Source organism: Orcinus orca, chromosome 13, assembly GCF_937001465.1.
Source record: "Orcinus orca chromosome 13, mOrcOrc1.1, whole genome shotgun sequence".
In the NCBI taxonomy this organism is placed as follows: Eukaryota; Metazoa; Chordata; class Mammalia; order Artiodactyla; family Delphinidae; genus Orcinus; species Orcinus orca.
The window spans coordinates 70,400,056-70,422,635 of NC_064571.1; the positions used below are offsets into that span (position 1 = coordinate 70,400,056).

The following is a 22,580-nucleotide window of genomic DNA, read 5'->3' on the forward strand; positions in this document are numbered from 1 at the left end:
AAGGAGATGTGACCCATGAGCCCCCCCCCCCAGCAAACTGGGGGCTGGCGAATAAGCCAGAACTGCAAACAGTCCTGATTGCTTTGAGGCCCCCCACCCCCACCCCGGCAAACCGGGGGCATGCGAATCAGCCAGAGTTGTGAACAGTTCTAAATGCTTTGAGCGCCCCCCCCGGCAAACCGGGGGCCTGCAAAAGAAGCATTGAGTGCTTTGGGCACTGATCCATGAGATGTCCTCAGTATAATCAGAGTGGTGGGAACGCAAGGAAATGTCCTTGTGCTACTTCAGTATAATCAGAATAATGGTGGGAACTTTGTGCTGTTCTTGCGCTTAAGGACGAAGCACGGCAGGTGCTCACGAAAGCCAATTATTGCTTGTATAATTAATAAAAACATAGGTTGCTGCTTTGGCACTTCTGAAATGTTAAGAAAACAAGTCTTAAGGTGTAAATCTAGATAATACTTTAATGAAAGTTACCACAGCAGGACAGATGGCGCTCTTTTGCCTGAGAGAGCGGCAGCCCTCTACTGCTGTGCTTTGGCACAATTCATCTCGTGTGATGAGCTTACTTTCGGCCCTGTCCTAAGAAACTAAACACAAACCAAAGCCATGTGTGCTGTTTGGAATGCCTGCTTTAGGCCCCGAAAAAGGAGTTGAATGAATTGTGGTGGGGAAGATTTCTTAGGTTGTCTTTTTGAAGAGGCGGTAGTTGTCTGAGACACTCCACTCCTCTTCCTTCTTAACTGGCTTGGTAATTCCTTAGAGAACCTCTGTATTATGGCTGTACTATTTGTGTAGAACTTTGTGTTTTGTGTTCTGACTTCCCTGGGGATTCTTTTCATTGGATGTTTTGAATCATGGGTCCTTTTTGTTCTCACTTTAGCCCACTTTTCATCCTGATTGCTTCCAGAGTCACTCTCTGATAAACAGTGAACTTCAGTGAATCCATAGTGTCCAGCCTCTCTAATTTCTGTCTTTTCTACTAGGCCAGGGCTGCCGCCTTGCCTTCGCCTGATGTGGACTTGTATAGGAGCAGGACACTGGGAAGACCCAGACTGGAAATCTATTGTAGAAGTAGGACTCTTGGAAGCTTGAGTATAGCCTTTAGCTTTCCTTAGTGATGTTGATCTAAGGCTCCTTGGTGTGATGCGTCTACCTCTTCTATGAAACTCTGGGACTTGGGGTCTTTTCCTAGTTTGCAACCTAAAGCCAAGACGCAACCTGATCTCTCCACGGCCTTCAGGAGTGCTTACAAGGTGAAGCTGTGGATAGATAAGAAGATAAGTTCCAAAAGTGGCCTGTAATTTATGACAGCAATTAAATCCTGAACATCGGCCACACTGTAGGCAGATAGGGTATTTTAGAACCAGACCTGAAGCTAAAGGTGGACGTACGTTGGGGGGTATTTGACTCCTTAACAGTTTTGCTGCTATTTTTAGCTGCAGATCTTGTAGAAGCTGGAACTGTTCGGAGAAGTCAGACTTGGCCTGGGGAAGATAACTTGGCTTGAGGGAGTGTTGGGACTCAAAAATCCTTGTCTGTGAATCACTCTGTGAGTTCTTACTCTCTTCCACTGGAACAGAATCTCTCCTAGCAAAAAATACGTTGAAGGAAGACTCTGACTTTGCTGGGGCAGAAAGCTGACTCCCTGTACATGAAACAGGCATGTGCTGAGTGACTTCCTGGGATATATCACAGGGCTTTGAGTTTGTTTTCTTTATTCTCACTCTAGTGCCAGAGTAGTGCTGTATTATGGAGGACATGGAGACACGTGTCCACATCCTTAAGGCCATTCTTTTCTCATGACCATGGCATGAAGTATGTCTCTGAATGTAGTTTTTGACAACTGAAGGCTGAGAAATAGTACCTTGACCCTTCTCAAGCAGACTCTGGGAAAATGCCATCAATTCAACTGGAACCCCAAATAAATTCTGAATAGATTGACAGGTATCTGCAGTGGCTCTTTCTGTTAAAGATGTTTGAGAATAAAGCTTCCTTTCCATGCTGGTCCCCAAGACATTGCCCAGCGTTAGCATACTGGAGAGGTATTTTCGAGGTAGTCGCTGCCTCCAGGAGCGACTTTCCCAGACATTCTGTCGCCTGCCCAGGACAGGCCAGGTAAGGCCTCTTCGAGCCCCTGATCCTGCCTGGAAGATCCTAGATAGTGATCTCCAGTTTTGTGGTGGATGGTGGGAAAGGCTCCGGAGTGAGCTCCCTGACTCCTCCACCTGTTTCCTCTTAATCCTTTCGTTAGATATGACATCCACTCCTGGGATCTCAGAATTTAACTTAGAAGAATTCATACCTTGAAGTTTTGAAATGGAAGTTAATTCAGAAGTGTTTGTGCCTTGCAAATGTGGCCCAGGGTTGCATCCAGTAGAAATTACACATTGAAGTTTTGGTTCTGAAATGAATGCAGAAGAATTCACACCTTGCAAATTAGGCCCAATGCAGAGCACCTTAGATTTTCTACCTTGAAGCTGTGGACTAGGATTCAACCCAGAGGACTTTATACCTTGCACCTGTGACCCAGTGTTGACTGGCATATAATTTACACACTGAAGCTGTGGCCCTGGATTCTGTTCAGAGCATTTCCCACCTTGTAATTTAGGCTTATGCTTGAATTCCAGAAACTGCTCATCTGGAAGCTTCATTTCTGTGCTCAACTCAGGTTTTACCTCTTGCAACTGTGGTTGAGGATTGAACTCAAAATATTGAATACCGTGAAGCCTTGTTCCCAGACAAAAATCAGAAGAGTTCACATCTTGCAACTGTTGGTCAGGATTGAATTCCAAAGATTTCACATCTTGAAGCTTTGTCCCTTTACATAATTCTGAAGATTTTATATGTTGCGAATGTGTCCCAGGATTGAACACCATGACTTTTACACTTTGAAGTTCTGGCCATGGATTCAACTTATAAGATTTCTCATCTTGCCACTGCTTTCTACCACTGATCTCAGACAATATTCCACTATGAATCTTTGATTCCAAGGCCAACTCAGAGGGTTTTGCAACCTTGAATTCTAGACCAGGGTTGACCTCAGTAGAGTTCATTAGTTGAAGCTTTATATGTTCAGAAGATTTTTTTTTTTTTTTTTTTTGTTCAGAAGATTTTGCACCTTGCAATTTTGCCTCAGGGTTGAATTCCATAGATTTCACACCTTGAAGGTGTGCCTCTGGTGTCAACATAGACAATTTCCTGTCTTGTAACTGTGGAGCTGACTTAAATCCCAAAGATTTCACATCTTGTACCTTTGTACCAAGAGTCAATTCAAAAGGTTTCATATCTTGCCACACTGGCCTGGTGATGAACTCCACAGATTCTCCACTTTGAAGCTTTGTCTCTGGTGTTAACTCTGAAGCTGTCACACCTTGCAGCCATGGAACAACAGATTTCAAATCTTGAAGCCTCCACTGTAGCATCAAATCAGATTTCTCACCCTGTCTCTGTGGTCCAGGGTTGAACTCCACTGATTTCACACCTTGAAGCTTCCTCCTCTGTGTTAAATCAGATTTCCCACCTTGTAACTTCAGTCCACAGTTAAACTCTAAGGATTTTACATCTTGAAGCTTTGTCCCTTGAATCAACTCAGAAAATTTTTTGCTTTGTGTCTGTGGTCCAGAGTTGAACACTGATTTCGCTTTCTGAAACTTTGTCCCTGGGATCACTTCAGAAGATTTCATACCTTGAAAGTGTGGTCTAGAACTTAACTGCTTAGATTTTACATCTGGAAGCTTTATACCCATGATCAGCTCAGAACATTTCATATCTTGTAAGTGTGGGCCTAAGTCCAACTCTATAGATTTCACACCTGGAAACTTCCTCCCCAGAGTCAAATCAGAAGATTTCTCACCTTGTAACTTTGGACTAGGTTTCAGTTCTACAGACTTCACACCTTGAAGCTTTTCCCTTGGGATAACTCCAGACAATTTCATACCCTGCAAGTTTGGTCCAGACCTGAAATTCATAGATTTTACATCTTGAAGCTTTATACCTGTGATTAATTTGGAAGATTTCATATCTTCCAACTGTGGACCTGACTTGAACTCCACTGATTTCACACCTTGAAGCTTCCTCCTCTGTGTTAAATCAGATTTCCCACCTTGTAACTTCAGTCCACAGTTAAACTCTAAGGATTTTACATCTTGAAGCTTTGTCCCTTGAATCAACTCAGAAAATTTTTTGCTTTGTGTCTGTGGTCCAGAGTTGAACACTGATTTCGCTTTCTGAAGCTTTGTCCCTGGGATCACTTCAGAAGATTTCATACCTTGAAAGTGTGGTCTAGAACTTAACTGCTTAGATTTTACATCTGGAAGCTTTATACCCATGATCAGCTCAGAACATTTCATATCTTGTAAGTGTGGGCCTAAGTCCAACTCTATAGATTTCACACCTGGAAACTTCCTCCCCAGAGTCAAATCAGAAGATTTCTCACCTTGTAACTTTGGACTAGGTTTCAGTTCTACAGACTTCACACCTTGAAGCTTTTCCCTTGGGATAACTCCAGACAATTTCATACCCTGCAAGTTTGGTCCAGACCTGAAATTCATAGATTTTACATCTTGAAGCTTTATACCTGTGATTAATTTGGAAGATTTCATATCTTCCAACTGTGGACCCGACTTGAATTCCACTGATTTCACTTTTTGAAGCTTTGTCCCCAGTATCAACTCAGAAGATTTCACACCTTGCAATGGTGGCCCAGATTTGGACTTCACAGATTCAACATCTTGAAACTTTGAGTCTGAGATTAATTTAGAAGATTTCACTCTTTGCAATTGTGGCTCACAGTTGAACACGAATTTCACATTCTGAAGCTTTGATCCCAGAATCAGCTCAGAAGATTTCAGAACTTGCAACTGAGGACTGGGGCTGAATTCTTTATGTTTTACATCTTGAAGCTTTATCTTTGAGGTCCATCCAGAATATTTCACACCTTGTAACAGCGACCCAGGGTTGAAATCTGTAGATTTGACACCTTGAATCTTTTTCCCCACAGTCAATTTAGAAAATGTTGTACCTTGCAACTGTGAGTCAGAGATTAACTCAGTAAATTTCTTATCTTGGGACTTTGTCTCAAGTGGTGACTTAGAAGATTTTGGGCCTTGCCACTGTGGCCCACTGTTGAAATCCTCAGATTTCACACCTTGAAGCTCTGTCTGAAGAGTCAACTCAGATGACTGCATACTTTTCAAGTGTAGTAGGGAGTTCAACTCTATAGTTTCATCACTTTGTAATTGTGACTCTTGGTTTAATACCCCAGACTTCACCTCAGGAAACTGTGGCTCTTGTGTAAGCAATACAGACTTCACACCTTGAAGCTGTGTTCCTGGGGATGACGGTAATGGTTTCACTTCTTGAAACCATGGTCCTGGGATCAACTTAGGAGATTTTCCATCATGCAAGTGAGGCCTAGATTTGAACATCATGGGTTTTACATCACAGAGCTCTGACTTGGAAGTCAGGTCACACGATTTCTTACTTCTAAACTGTAGACAAGGTTTCAAATTGAGACCTTGAGGCTGAGGTTCTTGGAGTGATGCCAGAGATTGTATACCTTGGAGCTTTGGCCTTGGAGTCAATACCGATGGCTTCTTATCTCTTAATTGTATCAAAGGTTTCAACTCTGCTGGTTTGACACATTGAGATTGCAACCCAAGATTTAGCAGAGATTTCACACCTTGAAACACTAGTGCAGGCATCCACTGAACAGCTCTCATACTTTCAAGCTGTGGCTTTTGGTGTAACTCCACAGTTTTCCTACCTTGAAGCTGTGGCTCTGAGGTTGATGCCAAAAATTTTCCTTCTTGCAGCTGTGGTCCTGGGGATAACTCAGGAGTTTCCACACTCTGCAACTGTGGCCCAAGGTTGAAATTCATATATGTTGCACCTTGAATTTTTGGCCCCAGAGGCAATTCAGATGACTTCACATCTCTTAACTGTATTGAAGATTTCAACTTTACAGATTTGACACCTTGAGATTGTGACTCAAGATTTGGGGTCAACTTCATAGATTTTACTCCTTGCATCTTTGGCTCTGGAGTGAACTCAAAAAAATTCACATATTGTTGTTGTTGCCCTGAGTTTAACTCTGAAGATTTCACACCTTGAGTTTGAGTTCCTGATGTCAGTTCACAAAATTTGACATCTTCTATCTGTGGCCCTGATGTTATCTCCACAGATTTCTTAACTTCCAGCTGTGGACTTGGGGTTAGCAACGTAGATTTCATACCTCTTGGACATTGTCCTGGAGTTAAGGCCACAGAGTTCAGATCTTTCAACTCTGACTCTGAGATTAACAACTCAGTTTTCAAATCATGAAGTTTTGAGCCTGGGGTCATCTCTACCGGTTTCACATCTCGCACCTGTGGCCCAAGGGTCAACACTGTAGATTTGACATTTCCCAGTTGTGGCTTTGATGTTAACTGCATAGATTTCATACTTCCCAAATGTGGCCCTGGTGTTAACTCCACAGATTTCGTATCTTCCAGCTGTGGCTCTGGCGTTAGCGCCTCAGACTGTAAACCTTGAAGCTTTGAGATTGGGGTCCACTCTACAGGTTTTACATCTTGCAACTGTGGTCTTTGGATCAATTCAGAAGATTTCACAACTTGTAACCATGGTCTTCTGGTCAACTCAGAATAGATTTCACTTGGCAACTGCGGTCTAGGAGTCAACTCCATAGATTTTGCATCTGGTATCTGTGGCTCTGAGACTAATTTATATGAAGTGTCACCTTCAAAGCTTGACATTTGGTCTACTGCCACACATTTTACACCTTGAGACAGTGGCTCTGGTACTAACATCTCAGGCTTAACGCCTTGCTGCTCAGGTCCTGGGGTCAACTTCATAGATTTTACTCCTTGCATCTTTGGCTCTGGAGTGAACTCAAAAAAATTCACATATTGTTGTTGTTGCCCTGAGTTTAACTCTGAAGATTTCACACCTTGAGTTTGAGTTCCTGATGTCAGTTCACAAAATTTGACATCTTGTAGCCGTGGCTCCACCTGTTTCACACCTTGAAGCCCTGGAGACATCTTTGCTGATTTAGAATCTTGAAGCCCTAACTCTAGAGTCGTCTCCACAGAAGTCACACTATGAAACAGTGGTCCTGGGGTTTGCTCCTCAGATTTGACACCTTGAAGCTTTGGCCCTGAAGTCAATTCAGAAAATTTGACATCTTGCTGCCTTGGCCCTAGGTTCAGTTCCTCAGATTTCACATCTTGAAATTGTAGTTTTGAGGTCAGTTTGACAGATTTCAAGCTGTGAAACTGTGATCCTTCAGTAGACAGAACAGATTTCATATTTTCAGCTGGGAGCCCTTGACTTGACTGCAAAGATGACTCTGTTACAAATCCTACAGACTTTATGTCTTGAAGCTGTGTTCCTGGTATAAACTGCACATGTTTGAAACCTTGATGCTTTGGTTCTGGGGTCAAATCAGAAAATCTGATACATTGCAAGCATGGTCCTGAGTTTAGTTCCATAAATTTCATACTTTGAGGTTGTGATTCTGCAGTCAACTGTACAGATACAACACTTTGATGTTTTGGTCCTGGGATAAAATCTGACAATTTTATTTCTTGCACTGGGGAACCTGGGGTCAAATCATCAGATTTCACACCATGATGTGGAGACCCTGAGATTAAATCTATAGGTCTTTCTCCTTGAAGTGGCAGCTCTGGAGATAACTCTGAAAATCTTACACTATGCAGCTGTGGCCCTTGGAGCTGTGCCTCCTTAGTCAATTCCTCTGATATCATGCTTTGTAGCACTGGCTCTTGTATTGGCTTCTCTGATTCTACCACTCTGGTAGTAGTTGACTGTTGAATTAAATTAACATATTTCACATCTTGTAATTTTGGCTCTGGCTCCAACTGCCTAGACTTTACTGCCTGGAGCTGTGGCTCTGGGGTCAACTCCATAACATGTGGTTTTGGTCCTGTAATAAACTGTTTAGATCCTACCACTAATAGGGATGACTCAGAGGTTAACTTCACATATTTCAAATTTTGCAGTAGTGGCTCTGATATCTCACATTGCATCCCTGGTCCTAAAGTCAACTCCAGAGATCCTTTTTCTGAATATGGTAGTACTAGTATTACCTCCTGGATGTTTTCAACTGGAAATGTTGCCAACCCCACAGTTTCTGTGTTTTCATATTCTGACCTTAGGGGTATCCCTGATGACTCTGTAACTTGAAGATGTGGCCTTAGGGGAGTCATTCCTGTAGATTCTCTAACTTGACCTATTGGTTTTTGTGTTAATGCTACTTGGGGCAAAGCCTCAGAAGTCAGCCTCACAGTTTCTGTATCTTGATAGCCTTGACCTAGAGTCATCTCTGAAAATTTTTGAAAATGTGGCCTAGGCACCACCCCAGCAGTTTTCAAGACTAGCTGTGGGATCAGTTTCACAGATTCTTCTTCTTGTGGGAAGATCTCAGCAGCTAACTCTGCAGGCTCTGTGTCTTGATGCCTTGGTCTGGAAGTTAGACCCACAGATTTCAATCCTTGTAAATGTGGTTCCATGGTCACTTTCCTTGATTCAACATGCTGTAACTGTGTCTCAGGAATTAACCTACTAGATTCTTCCAGTGGCACGTGTAAATCCACAAAATTATTATCATGCATTAATGGCCCTAGAGTCAACTCCTCAGGTTTTATACTTTTGGACTGTGGTTCTGAGGTCAATGGAACAGATTTCACATTTTGAAATTGTGGTTCCAAGATCAACTCCTCATAGTTCATAACTTCTGAATATGGTCCTAGATTCAGATGAACAAACTTCATACCTTGGGACTCTGGGGTCAACATCTTTGATTTCATACCTTGCATCTCTGATCCTGGTACCAACTCTAAAGATTCTTGTATTGTGTGCTGTGACACTGGAGTATCTCCCATGGCTTTTACACTTTGGAACATTGGCTCAAGAGTACCTTGGAATGACATTGAGTTCATCTGCATAAATTCTAAAGCTTGGCTCAGTGGCCCTGGAGTATTTCCTAAAGATGATTGTACCAACCCCCTAGATTCTTTTGCATGGTGACAAGTGTCAGAGGTAAACTTTGCTTCTGTTTCTGGATATCCTGGCTCTGAGATCATCCTTAAAGATTCTGAAGCTTGATGCCATGGGGTCAATCCTTTAGGTTCTGTGACTTGATGATTCGGTTTGAGGTTCAATTCTACAGATTTTACTGCTTGAATGTGTGCCCCTGGGATCAGTTCCTCATATTTCATATCTTCTACCTGTGTCTCAGGAATCAACCTCCTACTTTCTACCATTTGAGGAGTTTTCACATCTTCAAGCAATGATACTGGAGCTGTCTCCTCAGATCTTATATCTTGTAACCATGGCTTTGGGGCAAACTCCACAGATTTCATATCTTCTTGTACTGGTCTTAGAGTCAATTCCACAGTATTTATACCTGGAAACTCTGATGGTAGGGCCAAATGAACATATTCCATACCTTGCAACTGTGAACTGGGGACCAAGTCTATAGATTCCCTACTTTGCAACTGTGGTGCTGGGACTAACTCAGCAGATTTTTCATTTTGTTGTTGTGGTCCCAGGGTCAATTGGATAGATTTCACACCATGAAGCTGAGACCCTGGGGCTGACTGCACAGATTTCTCACTTTGCAGCTGTGGTGTGGAGGCCAACTCATCAGGTTTTATACTCTGCAGTTGTAGTTCTGAGGCCAATTCTATAGAGCTCACAGTTGGGATCAGCTGTCCATATTTTACCATTTGTGGAATTGAACCTGTGGTTATGTCTATAGATTTTGCATTTTGCAACTCTGGTCCCAAGATCAGTTTCCCAGATTTCAAATTTTGCAATCCTGGGGATAACTTCATAGAATCCATAACATTAAATTGTGGCATTGGCTTCATCCCCATATACTTCACATCTTGAAGCAGTGATGAATCTTGTAGCATTTCTTGTAGCATTTCTGTAGATTCTGTGACTTGAGGCAGTGGCTTTTGGCTCATTCCCATAGATTCTGTACCTTGACCCAGTGACCTTGGGATTGTCCCTAAAGATTCCATCATTTGATGGTGTGACTGTGTCACCTCTACAGATTTCTCCATTTGTAGCCAGGTGTCAGATGTCAAACCCATAGTTTCTGTGATGTGATGGCTTTGCCTTGGACTCATCTCTGAATACTCCAGAATTTGATGCCTTGGAGTCAACCTTGAAGACTCCATGACTTGATGAGGTGGTCCTGGGGTTAATGATATAGATTCTGTGCTTTGATGATGTGGTTGTGGAGTCATCCCCTCAGAGTCTAGCACTTGAATGCATGATTCAGGAGTTGACTCCAGAGATTCCTTGGCTTGAGATATTAGCCTTGGGGTCAAATCCTGAGTTTCTACAACTTGTGACTGTGGTGCTATGATCATTCCCATGGGTGACCCCAGTGCTGTTGGAGTTACCTTTAGAGAATGTATGGATTGTTGTGACGGCATTGGAATCAATCCTACCAATTCCATGATTTTAAGTGGTAGCTTTGGAGGTAAGCCCACAGATTCTACCACTCCACATGGACCAATAGTAGTAGGAGAGCTAGAAGAAGTCAAACCATCTGATTGAGTTGCCCTTGGGGTCAAATTTGCAATTTGAGACTGTGTGTCTGGAGTCAAACCCCCAGATTCTATAACATGTGACTGGGTTGGTGGAATTATCCCCATGAAATCCATAGCTTGTAATAGTGTCACTGGAGTTACTTCAAGGTAATCCATCACTGGATGCAATGGCCTGGTGATCATTTCAGGTGATTTTGTATTTTGACATATTGGCCTTGGAGTAATCTTCAGTGGTTCTATGACTTGACTTTGTGGCCTTGATGTTACGTCCACCGATTCCATAACTTTATGCTGTGGCCCTGGGGTCATTTCCACAGTTTCCATGACTGCATGTTGTAGCCTTGGACTCATCTTTCCTGGTTGTATGACTTCATGGTCCAACAATGTGGTCCTTTTCACTGACTCCTTGACTTGATATTGCATCCTTGGGGTCATTCCCTTTGACTGTATGATAGGTGGATGTGATTTTTTAATCATCCCCATAGAATCCATGACTTGAAGCAATGCTATAGGAGTTACCTTCACATTGACTATGACTTGATTCTGCTGTCTTGAGGTCATCTTCCTTGATTCCATAACTTGCTGCTGAGATCTTGGTGTTACCTCCACTGATTTAATGACTTGATATGATGGGTTTGGGCTTACACTCACTCTTTCCGTGGCTTCCATTGGTTTCACGACTTCATTTGGTGGCCGTGGTAACAAACCTACAGATTCTATCACTTCTGAATGTGATTCTGGAATTAACCCCATTGAATCCATGACTTGAAGTAATGCCAGTGGAGTAACCTTTATGCTATCTCTGACTTGATATGGTAGCTGTGGGGTCAGCTCCACATTAGTCACTTGGGTCTCATGCTGCTGTATCCTTTTTTCTGGAAGATCTATGACCCTCTGCTCTACACTAAGCTCTAACACACGTTTTGGGTCCTTCTGCAGTAAAGTTGTTTCCTCTTGAGCTATGTCAACTCCTAAACTTTTGGGAGGTGGAGTGCCCATTGATGTCATTAAGGGCCTGGATCCAAGGATTTGGGGGCCATCCCCAGGTTGTGACTGCTTACCTGGGATAAGAGTCTGTGAAATTTTTGTTTCTGTTCTGCTTAATCCAGATTCCGCTCCAACGTTCACGTGGAGCTGAAATGCTGGAAGGTCTGGGGATTCATTATTGATATCCTGCTCAGTGCTTTGATGAATGGGCATAGATAAGTGGATTTGGGGTTTCTGTGGTTCAGGAACTCCTCCTTGTACCTCAGTTAAATAATTCAGCATTGCCCATGATTCCCTCACAGGCAGAGGCACTGTTTGTTCCCGCAAAGTAGAAACCTTCCAAGCCATATGTCCCTCTAACTCCCGCCTAGCCAAAGGAGAGAGCTGGATTGGAGCTGACCCTGACAATAGTGGTCTCTCTTTGAAAATAGCACTTGGCCTATGATCTGTTGTCAAATGACTCTTGCTCCTTCTCTCATCCTTTGTTTTCTCTTCTTGTTTGTAGAGATTTGGGGATTCAAAAAGAGAGTTGATAAAAGTGCTTTGAGGACTTAAGGATGAAAGAGCTGCCAAATTCTGAAAAGGCTTTGATTTCCGGAAAAGCTCTGAGAGCCCAAAGGAAGGCAGGGGTGTGCCTTGGTTCCTGAACACAGGAGGTTGATTTGGGGGTAAAATAGGTAAACTGTGGCTCCGGAGTCGCCAAGTTGTTCCTTCAGAAAAGACAGGAAGGTGAGACAGGCTGGAGCTGTAGGATGATCCAGAGGAGATGCTACTGTCAGAAGAATGTTTTGCCTTCTTACAGTCACAACAGGGTAGAACAGGCCCCTGAGCCACAGAAGCAGAGGAGGTGGAAGAAGAAATCGTATCCTGTGGTTCAGGCAAACCCAATTCCATAAGACTTGATCTAAGAAATAAAGAGAAAAGTTTCTATTTGTTTTGGAAGAGGAAAAGGAAAAGTAGGAAAAGGGAAAGATAATGGCCATTTCAAATGCAAAATAATGTGGACTGAGGGAAAACAAACAAACAAAAAACGTTGCTTTCCCCAACATCAATTATTTATGGAAAGAATTCCTCCACCAGGACAAAGGGAGGCATTTGTCCCCATTCCAATCAGAAATGATTCACAGACCAGTTGTTCTTAAACTTTGTTCGAACCCAGAACTTCCCCCACTACCAAAACTAATTAACTAACTAACCATCTTTCTTCTCCCTCTCCTTCTCCCTCCCTCCCTCCTTCACTCTCTTCCTTCCTCCCTCTTAAAAGCTCTACCACCTTCAACCCCAACCAAGAAACTACTTGACCTTGCACTTTCCAGGTGTTGGACGACCTGTTGAAGACTCCTGTCCGTTGACCAGCATACGCATTCCTGGGACCAGCCCGTAGGGAGATCTGAAAAGCTGGATGCAACAGAGTATGTCAGTGTAATTGAAGTGATATTAAAGTACTGGTAAGGAAAACAATAAGAGGAGAGACTTAGAAAGGAGACAGCTATCATAGCGAGGGAAGTAAAACAGAGCCCCAGGTATCTTACTCCTAACTTTTATAGAATTTATCAGTAGGGTAGGCTGAAGAGAGATAGAATAGACACAGTGAAGATCGACTTTACTCACCATGTTAGGTTAGCTTCAACGCAACCCATCCTGAGATTTTCTTCCCACTGTGGATCTGGGAGTAGAGGTAAAGAATCTATTAGCATTATGACTATTGACATCACCTTAGTTCAACCCCTTCATTTTGCAAATAAGGAAACAAAGACAAAGCCATGCCTAAGATCATAAAGCTTATTAGTGGTGGAGCTCAGATTTAACCTAGCTCTCATTTTGTTTGTTTTTTTAAGCTGTAGGATGCTGTCTTCAGCATGTAGTAGATGTAAGCCATTGGAAAGAGCAGGAATAATCATGATAGGGAGATGGAGTGGGGTAAACAGAGGAATACTTATCTTTGGAGGAAAAGATATGTATTATCCAGTGTCTATGCTAGAGAAAAAAGGTACCAAAGCTTCCCGCATCAAACTCTTGGTAGTTACCCCTTCTTTGTTCTTCAGTCTCACCATGTTTCTTTCCTGATACTTTGAGCTTTGCACAAAAAGAGATTAGGAAAGCATGAGGATAGGAAGCATGGAAAGAATTATGGAGCCATTTACATTTCTTTGGAAGTGGAGATGCTAGAAAGAGTAGGGCTATTTCTTTCATTTACATAGTCGTTTCAACCTTTTTCCTTCCACCTGCTATTAAAGGTTAGTGTCTTAAAACAGACCCCATAGTTGATTTGTCGTTAGCTTTGAACTGAAGAATAGGATCTTTCTGACCTGTGAATTTCTGGATCTTTTTCAATTTATGCTGCTTTGAAGTCTAGAAAGGAACAAAAAGAAAAAATAAAATCAGGTAATACTCTAGGTTAGAGACTTTATTGACAGCGCACTTCATCTCATAGACATAAATATTGATACTGTTGGTATCTATAACCACAGCAACAGTTATGTCATTCATTTATTCATGAATCATTTATTGAGTACTTACTTAGTTCTCAGTATTGTGTAGGGTGCTGGAACTGTAGAGATAAATATGATCCCTGTGTTCTAGGAACTTACACTAGTAGGGAAAATAGATGTCTAAACAGATAAATTACAATACCATGTGGTAAATGCTGTAACAGAAATATAAGTGTGGGGCTTCCCTGGTGGCGCAGTGGTTAAGAATCCTCCTGCCAATGCAGGGGACACGGGTTCAATCCATGGTCAAGGAAGATCCCACATGCTGCGGAGCAACTAAGCCCATGCTCCACAACTACTGAGCCCATGAGCCACAACTACTGAAGCCCATGCACCACAACTACTGAAGCCTGCATGCCTATAGCCCCTGCTCCACAACAAGGGAAGCCACCGCAATGAGAAGCCCACACACCACAACAAAGAGTAGCCCCTGCTAGCCACAACTAGAGAAAGCCTGTGTGCAGCAACGAAGACCCAACGCAGCCATAAATAAATAAATAAATAAAATAAATCTATTAAAAAAAAAAAATGTAAGTGTGAAGGAATAAAGAGAACAGTGATTAACTGCCTGGGAGAGAAGGGAAGAATTCCTCAAGAAGTTGCCATTTGTACTGGAGTATGAAGAATCAACAGAAGGTTTTTAGGTGAAGAAAGGGCATACCAGGCAAGTGGGAACATCACTGAGAAGATTAGAGCATCGTGATTGTTAGGTGCACTTTTGCTAAGTAGTGAGAGATGAAGCTAAAAACATAGGTGGAAGCCAGATTATGCCAGATTATGTGGGATTTTTATTTTATCCTGCAGGTCAGAATTTCCCATCCAGTAGTTAATAAACTCCTGGGGTTTCTGCAAGGGTGTTCCAGGTCATTTTAAAGGCATAAATGACACTTGTTACAATTTCAAATAAAACTTTTTTTATTTCTTCCCTTTATATTAGGACATCAGTCTCTGAAGGTATATTAAAAGAGCCTACACAACAATTAATAGGGAATCATGAACATGCTCATAATGCAGTAGGCCAGTAGTAGAATAACCCTAGCTGCAGTGGTAGTTTTGAACTTTGGACAGTTTTAAATTGATTTTATACTTAGTCATATATTATTTAATTTATGTCCATAATGGACTGTTGATTAAAAACATAAGCAAAAGGAAAACTGATGTTGAAATACAGGTTGATGTATTTACAAATGATCTTTCTATGTATTTATCTCAAAATGATCTCTACATATCATAGACCTAAATAATCTCCCACTAGAAAACACTCGGGAATGCTGAATAAAATACAACAAACATCTTTTAAATGCAGAATGTAGCTCCTTACAAGAAAGTAAGGGAAATCTCCAGGTCAAAAATCAGAAGAAAAATGAAAAACAAGAGTGGAAACTAGTTGAGACTTCAATGCCTTAGGTCATTTGCAGTGTCAGCCACTGAGGGACTTAGGTTAACAGTAAGGTGGGGACACAGATAAGGCCCATGTGAAGTGGCTATATAAATGAGACCCCAGGAAAAAAAGCCAGGCTTGTCAAATTGCTACACACTTGGTAAAAAGTGGCTAGAAAAAAATCTGCTCACCAGACAAGGAAACTTGAACTCTGGGTGGGAAAAAAAGCCACCTCTGAAATTTTTAACCAAGAGTCTATCCTCACACTGGTTTGAAATTCTAATTTATATTCCTTGTGTAGTCAGGAACCCTCAAAATGAAAATAAATGTGGTCCTGGGCTGATAATGCCCCTAGGGCAAAAGGCAAAAGTAAATATAAATCTTGAAAATTGAAGTAGGAAAGAGAAGAAAAATAGTTTGAATAACTATATTAATAAATGTGAAATGCCTAATGCAATGGTTAAATTCTTAGAAAAAATATAAAATATAAAAATTGGGCAAAAAGAAATAGATCATTTGAGTAGACCAATAAGCATGAAAGCAATTGAAATGATAATCAAAGACATTATCCATCAGAGGTAATGAAAGAATTCACCAAGGTTTCTGAATACCAGAAAATCTTATAAATGTCAATAGCATTTCTCTACTGAAGCAAAAAAACTAGAAAAATATAATTTTAAATATGAAAGATATTTTCCACAATAGCAATAAAAATGATAAAGTATCAAGGTATTAACCAAAAAGAGAGAAGACCATCATGTAGAAGACTATAGAACGCTATTAAAGGACATAGAGCTGCTTGGCGAATTTGTCCACATACATTTTCCGCCCCCTGCTACACTCACAACTTCTGTCAGGTGTTTCTTATGTTGCTTAAAATGCCATCTCTTCAATCATTCAGGGTTAAAACTGAGAAGTCATCCTTTCATTTCACAAACACCTGTGGAACACTTACTATATCCCAGGCAGTATACCAGGCATAGGGGATACAAAGATGAATATAGTCCTCATAGGAAAATAATGATAATGTTTATAATTAACTCTTTATATTTGAGGCCCAATCAGGAAAAAAAAAGACTCAATCCCTTTACTCTCTTTCTGCCTCACTTCCTATAGCCGAACTTTCACCTCAGGACCCTCCTCCTCTCTCACAGTCCCGAGGGCAGAGATTTTTGTCCCTTCCATTTACTGCTGCATCCATAGTGCCCAGAGGAGTGCCTTGTACATGGTGGTGGCAGTGGGTGATAAACACCGGGGGAATGAATCAATGTCCTCTTTTCCAACTTACTGCTCTGATTCTTTCACTTCCTTCCCCCTCCTTCCCACTAAGTCTTTTTACGTGGGCTTCTCACTGTTGTGGCCTCTCCCGTTGCGGAGCACAGGCTCCAGACGCGCAGGCTCAGCGGCCATGGCTCACGGGCCCAGCCGCACCGCGGCATGTGGGATTTTCCCGAACCGGGGCACGAACCCGTGTCCCCTGCATCGGCAGGCAGACTCTCAACCACTGCACCACCAGGGAAGCCCTCCCATTAATTCTTTAAAGTAGACTCCTATTGGATTAGCTACACCAGAGAACCACCACATGCACTCACTGGAGTTATTTAAAGCCTCACATTCAAAGCATGGTGCTTGGGACTTCCCTGGCGGTACAATGGTTAGGACTTGGTGCTTTCACTGTCATGGCCCCAGGTTCAATCCCTGGCTGGGGAACCAAGATCCCGCAACCCACATGACGCAGTCAAAAAAAAAAAAAAAAAAGTCGAAATAAGGTATGGTGCTCAGTTCAATAGCAATAGGATCACCTGGGAGCTCATTACAATTGCAAAATCTCAATCCCTTCCTGAATTACAATCAGAATTCTACTGATTCAGAATCTGCTACTGAATCAGAATCTGTTTTTTAATTAGACTCCCAAGTGGTGTGTTTGAGAAAAAAAAAGTTGAGAGTTTAAACTTTTTAAAGCTTAAATTCTGTGCTCTAAAGCACAGATCTAAGCACATTTTCACCTGGCTTTAAAATCTTTGATGCCTTTCAATTGCAGACAGAATAATATTTATACAAAGTATTCAGTCTGGTGTTTGAAGCCCTCTACAATGGGACCTGTAACCACTTTGTGACATTTTCTCTCACTTTTCCCCAACCGGTTCCCTACACTTGTACACTCCATTCCTGATAGGTGTCTTCACCTCTCCTTGAACACATCCAACGCTCTTCTGCTTCCCATGCTTTCCCCCGGTCAATTCCTTCTCTCTAGAAAATCTTCCACTACTCTCCTCCACCCATCCTATCCACCTTCAAAATCCTACACTTCCTCTGAAGCACAGCTCAAACCTAAGCTCCCTGCAAAGGCATTTTATAGATCCTAGAATACTCTTTACCTCCCATCTCTTCAGCAATATTTACACCTCTATTAACTCATCCCTTTCTCTTTCCTTGGGATATATATATATGTCTTGGGTTTTATATATATATATATATATATATATATATATATATGTGTGTGTGTATATATATATATATATATATATGTATATATGTCTGACTTTCTCCCCCACTATACCTCGAAAAGGTGGAGGTGGTGTTTTATTCTTCAATGTCTAGTATGCTGCCATATATAATAGGTGCTCAAAGTTTGTTGAAATGTATTGAAGGGAAAAGGACTGAGAGTGACTTGCAGGATGACATCCATAGGCACTACCTCAACTCCCCTCTTCCCACCATCAATTCCTCCCACTGCCCAAGATTAGGAGTTTCTATGTCTCCAGGGACAGGGGCAGGGACAGGGAGCAGTGAGTTTCAAGAGAGTGTTGCATCACATACCTCTGAGTGCGTCTTGGCTGCCACCTGTTTCCTACTGTGTTTCCCAGAAAACCTAACCCAAAGCCTCCAGACAAGGAAACCAAATAATAGTAGAAGGCTGACATATTGTGGCAGTGGGATGGTTAGCCTCCAAACCAGAGCCATTACTCAACCCCATGCCCCTCTCAGCCAGTTTTATACCTCATGACTCCATATGACATCACAGTGGGCATTCCAAGGCTCCAGCCAATGGGCTTGCTGCTTAAATCTCTTCTCTGAGCCATACACCTGCTGCCCTTTCCTTCAGCTGCCCTTGTGCCCTGCTCTGACAGCCAATGCTCAAGGAAGCTCCTTTACGATTCTTCTAGGATTGAAGAAGAATCACTTGTTATAAACCAGAGAGTATGGAGGCAAGGTTTCAAAGGAGCAGGCTTTCCAAATGGCCTGTTTTGCCCTATAAGCATCTTCTCTGGAGCCAGTCACTCCCTAGAGGTCCAGATATGGTGTCATATGTTCCAAATCACACATTAGAATACAGGGTCAAGAGCATTTAAGAACGCTTTAAGTAGGTACTCTCAGAAAATGTATGATATATGGTTTCCTAACTCCAATGCTTGACACATTTCCTAGCTGCTGTTGCATTGAGACTGAGAAGAGATATCATGTAGGGAAATTAAATGACCTTGGAGGATCACACTACTCCAAGTCTAGAATATTTTCCAAGTGTAGACGATTTATTTTGTCATCATGCCCAGAATTGACTGGATTTTCTAGAGTTAATTTTCTAGAGTTAAATTTATGAGGAATTGATTTATGCTGTAACAAAGATAAATAAAACTGGCCAGGCCATTTTTTTCTTATAGGAAAATTAATTTGGAAAGTCCATTCAATTAAATAACTACTGAATAGCAGGCACTGTCTTAGAAGAAGACAGGATCTTTCACCTCATAGAATTTTCAGTTTATTTGGGCAGCCAAAGTAATATTCTTGAAAAGCCCATCAACAAGGTGCTGGTTAAATAAATATGATATGTCCATATTATAAAATACTCTGCAGTCACTATGAAGATTATAAAAAATGAGGCCTGTTATTCTGAGCACACATTATGTGGCAGGTACTAGTTATATGCCAGCCTGGAGCTCTAAAAAGAACGTTAAGGCTGGAGGTACAGTTTTGGGCTCTTGAAACATGTATATGCTTCGACAAGAGCCTTTTTCTATATGTATATAAAAATGTATTTTTGGGGTGGCCTCAAATATTTACTCACCATTTTGTTTGAGCGTCATCACGCTATTTTGTACAGCTGAGATTCATTCACTTTTTTTTTTTTTTTTTTTTTTTTTTTTGTGTGTGCTATGCGGGCCTCTCCCGTTGCGGAGCACAGGCTCCAGACGGGCAGGTTCAGCGGCCACTGCTCACGGGCCTAGCTGCTCCACGGCATATGGGATCTTCCCAGACCGGGGCACGAACCCATGTCCCCTGCATCAGCAGGCGGACTCTCAACCACTGCGCCACCAGGGAAGCCCTCATTCACTTTTATTAGTTCATTGCATTGTATAACTATTTCATAATAAATGTATCCATTATGATGTTGGACATTTGTCTTGTTTCCATCTTTGGCTATTATCAACAATGCTATTAAAAACATGCTTGTCCATGTGTCTTGGTGAACATATATTCCTATTTCTCTATGGCAGTGGTTTTCAAGCTTTAACATGTATCAGAATCATCTGGAGGGCTTGTTAAAACACAGATTGCTGGGCACCGATTGCTGCTTAAGTTGGACTGGAGGCCAGGAATTTGGCATTTCTAGGAAGTTTCCAAATGATTCTGAGACTGTTGGTCAGGAATCACAATTTGGGAATGTCTGATAGAAGTACCTATCTAAGAGTGGAATTGCTAGGTTATAGAGTAGGTGTAACTCAAACTTTAGTAGACAGTGCCAAACTGTCTTTCCTAAGTGGTTATGTCAATTAATAGTTCCACCAGTAGTGAATAGCAGTTCTTCTTGCTCTTTTTTCATGCCAACATGGTATTGTCAGGCTGTTTAATTTTAGCCAACCTGGTATATGTGGTAATGATATTTCATTGTGGTTTTAACTTAAATTTCTCTGATTACTAGTAATTACTAACGTGTGAACACACCTTCATAAATTGGGCACTTTGTCTTTAAACGTATTGCTGCATTCCAGTTGCTAATGTTTTTTAGGATTTTTGTGACCTATTTTTATGGGTGAAGCCAACCTGTAATTTTCCTCTCTTGCTCTGTCCTTTTCAGGCTTTTGGTATCAAGGTTATACTAGACTTATGAGTTGGGGAATGTTTCCTCTTTTTTTATTTATGCTCCGAAAGAGTTTATAGAAGATGGAACTATTTGATCCTTCAGCATTTGGTACAACTCGTCGGCAAAGCCATACAAGCCTGGAGATTTCTTTGAGTGAAGATTTTTGACTACAGATTGAACTTATTTGAAGGTTATAATACTATTGACAATTTGTTTTTGTTTCGGGTTTTTGTGTTTTTTTTGAGTCAGCTTAGGAGAGCCATATTTTCTAGCAAGTTTTCTATTTAATCTACATTTTCAAATGTATTGACATAAAGCTATTCAAAGGTAGTACTGTCTCCTTTGTGTTTCTGATATTGGTTATTTGTGCCTGTCCTCCCTCTCTCTCTCTCTCTTCCTTTTCCTTTATCTGTCTTGCTAGAGATTTATCAATTGTAATTAATCCCTTCAAAGAATGAACTTTTCTGTATATTTGTACTCTATTTCAATAAGTTATACGTTTGTCTTTATTATTTCCTTACTTCTACTTTCTTCCCCCTCCCCCAGGCTTATTGAGATATAATTGACATATAACTACTTCTACTTTCTTCGGATTTATTGTGCTGGGTTTTTTTTTCCCTAACTTCTTAAGATGAATGCCTTGATCATTCACTTTTAGCTCTTTTCCCCTAATTGTGCATTTGAAGATATAAATTTCCTCCTAATTACTACTTTAGCTTCATTCCACAAGTTATGATACATAGAATTTTTGTTATCATTCTGTTCCAACTATTTTCTAATTTCCACAATGATTTCTTCTTTGATCCATAGATTATTTAGTAGAAATTTAAAATTTTCTAGACATAAGAAGATTTTCTAGTTGTCTACCAAAGTTGCATTGTGGTCAGAATATATACTTTAATTTCAATCTTTTGAAATAGTTTTAAGACTTTATTCGCAGTTTATGGTCAATTTAAAAAATTCTATCTGTGCTTAAAGATAAGACGTATTCTGCAAGTGTTAAAAATAGTGTCTCTTCAGAGGTTCCCCTGCTGCCTGTGGCGGGGTGGAAGGTGGTGATGGTAGTCTAAGTCCATTTGGTCAATTCTGCTAATCTTTTTTTTGGTCGTGCAGGATCTTAGTTCCCCAACCAGGGATAGAACCTGTGCCCCATGCAGTGGAATTGCACAGTCTTAACCACTGGATCGCCAGGTAAGTCCAATTCTGTTAATCTTGATGTTCAAGTCTATATTATTCCTAAGCTTTTGTCTGCTCTTTTCCACCAAATACTAAGACAAGTGTGTAAAATTTCCGACTATGATTGTGCATTTGTTTATTTCTCCTTTGAGTACTGTAGATTTTTACTATATATATATATATATATTTGTGTGTGTGTGTGGCTGTGTTGTGTCTTCGTTGCTGCGTGCGGGCTTTCTCTAGTTGTGGCAAGCGGGGGCTACTCTTCATTGCAGTGCGAGGGCTTCTCATTGTGGTGGCTTCTCTTGTTGAGGAGCACAGGCTCTAGGAGCGCAGGCTTCAGTAGTTGTGGCACGCAGGCTCAGAAGTTGTGGCTCACGGGCTCTAGAGCGCAGGCTCAGTAGTTGTGATGCAAGGGCTTAGTTGCTCCGTGGCATGTGGGATCCTCCCGGACCAGGGCTCGAACCCGTGTCCCCTGCATTGTCAGGCGGGTTCTTATCCACTGCGCCACCAGGGAAGCCCCCTTGCTTTATGTATTTTTAATTGTTATTTAAAATCATAATTTATTACTGGTGAATTAAATCTTTTATCACTATGCTGACTTTCTATCTCTAGTAATATTTTTTGCCTTAACTTACTGTGTCTAATATTAGTATTGCTATAGCAGTTTTCTTTTGGTTGGTATTTGCATGGTATATCTTTTTCCACTCTTTTACTTTCGACCATTCTATATCCCTTTGTTGTAATATAGGATACAAAATAAACCAAAATCTAAATATATGTTATTTGTTATGATATCACTTATATGTGGAATCTAAAATATGACACAAATGAACTAATCTACAAAACAGAAACAGACTCACAGATATAGAGAA

The 22,580-nt window shown here is 41.3% G+C and overlaps 1 protein-coding gene and 1 long non-coding RNA gene across 2 annotated transcripts; one reads left to right on the plus strand and one right to left on the minus strand.

Annotated features, from left to right (window-relative positions):
- Positions 1-446: 446 nt before the first annotated feature.
- Positions 447-19,431, minus strand: LOC117200775 (uncharacterized). Its single transcript, XM_049695852.1, has 6 exons — positions 19,190-19,431; positions 18,267-18,609; positions 13,883-13,925; positions 13,185-13,239; positions 12,876-12,971; positions 447-12,477 (listed from the first exon to the last, which is right to left on the minus strand). Exons 2-6 carry the CDS (start codon positions 18,408-18,410, stop codon positions 591-593), a joined length of 12,225 nt encoding a protein of 4,074 aa, XP_049551809.1. The 5' UTR covers positions 18,411-18,609; positions 19,190-19,431; the 3' UTR covers positions 447-590.
- On the plus strand, positions 12,853-22,223 carry LOC125960796 (uncharacterized). Its single transcript, XR_007470806.1, has 3 exons — positions 12,853-12,985; positions 20,524-20,719; positions 21,643-22,223. It is a non-coding gene; the product is annotated as an uncharacterized LOC125960796 (long non-coding RNA).
- The last annotated feature ends 357 nt before the right edge of the window (positions 22,224-22,580 follow it).

Coding starts and splice junctions, on each gene's coding strand:
- LOC117200775 (XM_049695852.1), bottom strand. CDS start 18,410: ATGGCTCTGGTTTGGAGGCTAACCATCCCACTGCCACAATATGTCAGC. Junction 13,926..18,266: donor CAGCCAAGACGCACTCAGAG/GTATGTGATGCA, acceptor GTTCCTTTCTAG/ACTTCAAAGCAGCATAAATT. Junction 12,478..12,875: donor CAACACCTGGAAAGTGCAAG/GTCAAGTAGTTT, acceptor TTTATTTCTTAG/ATCAAGTCTTATGGAATTGG.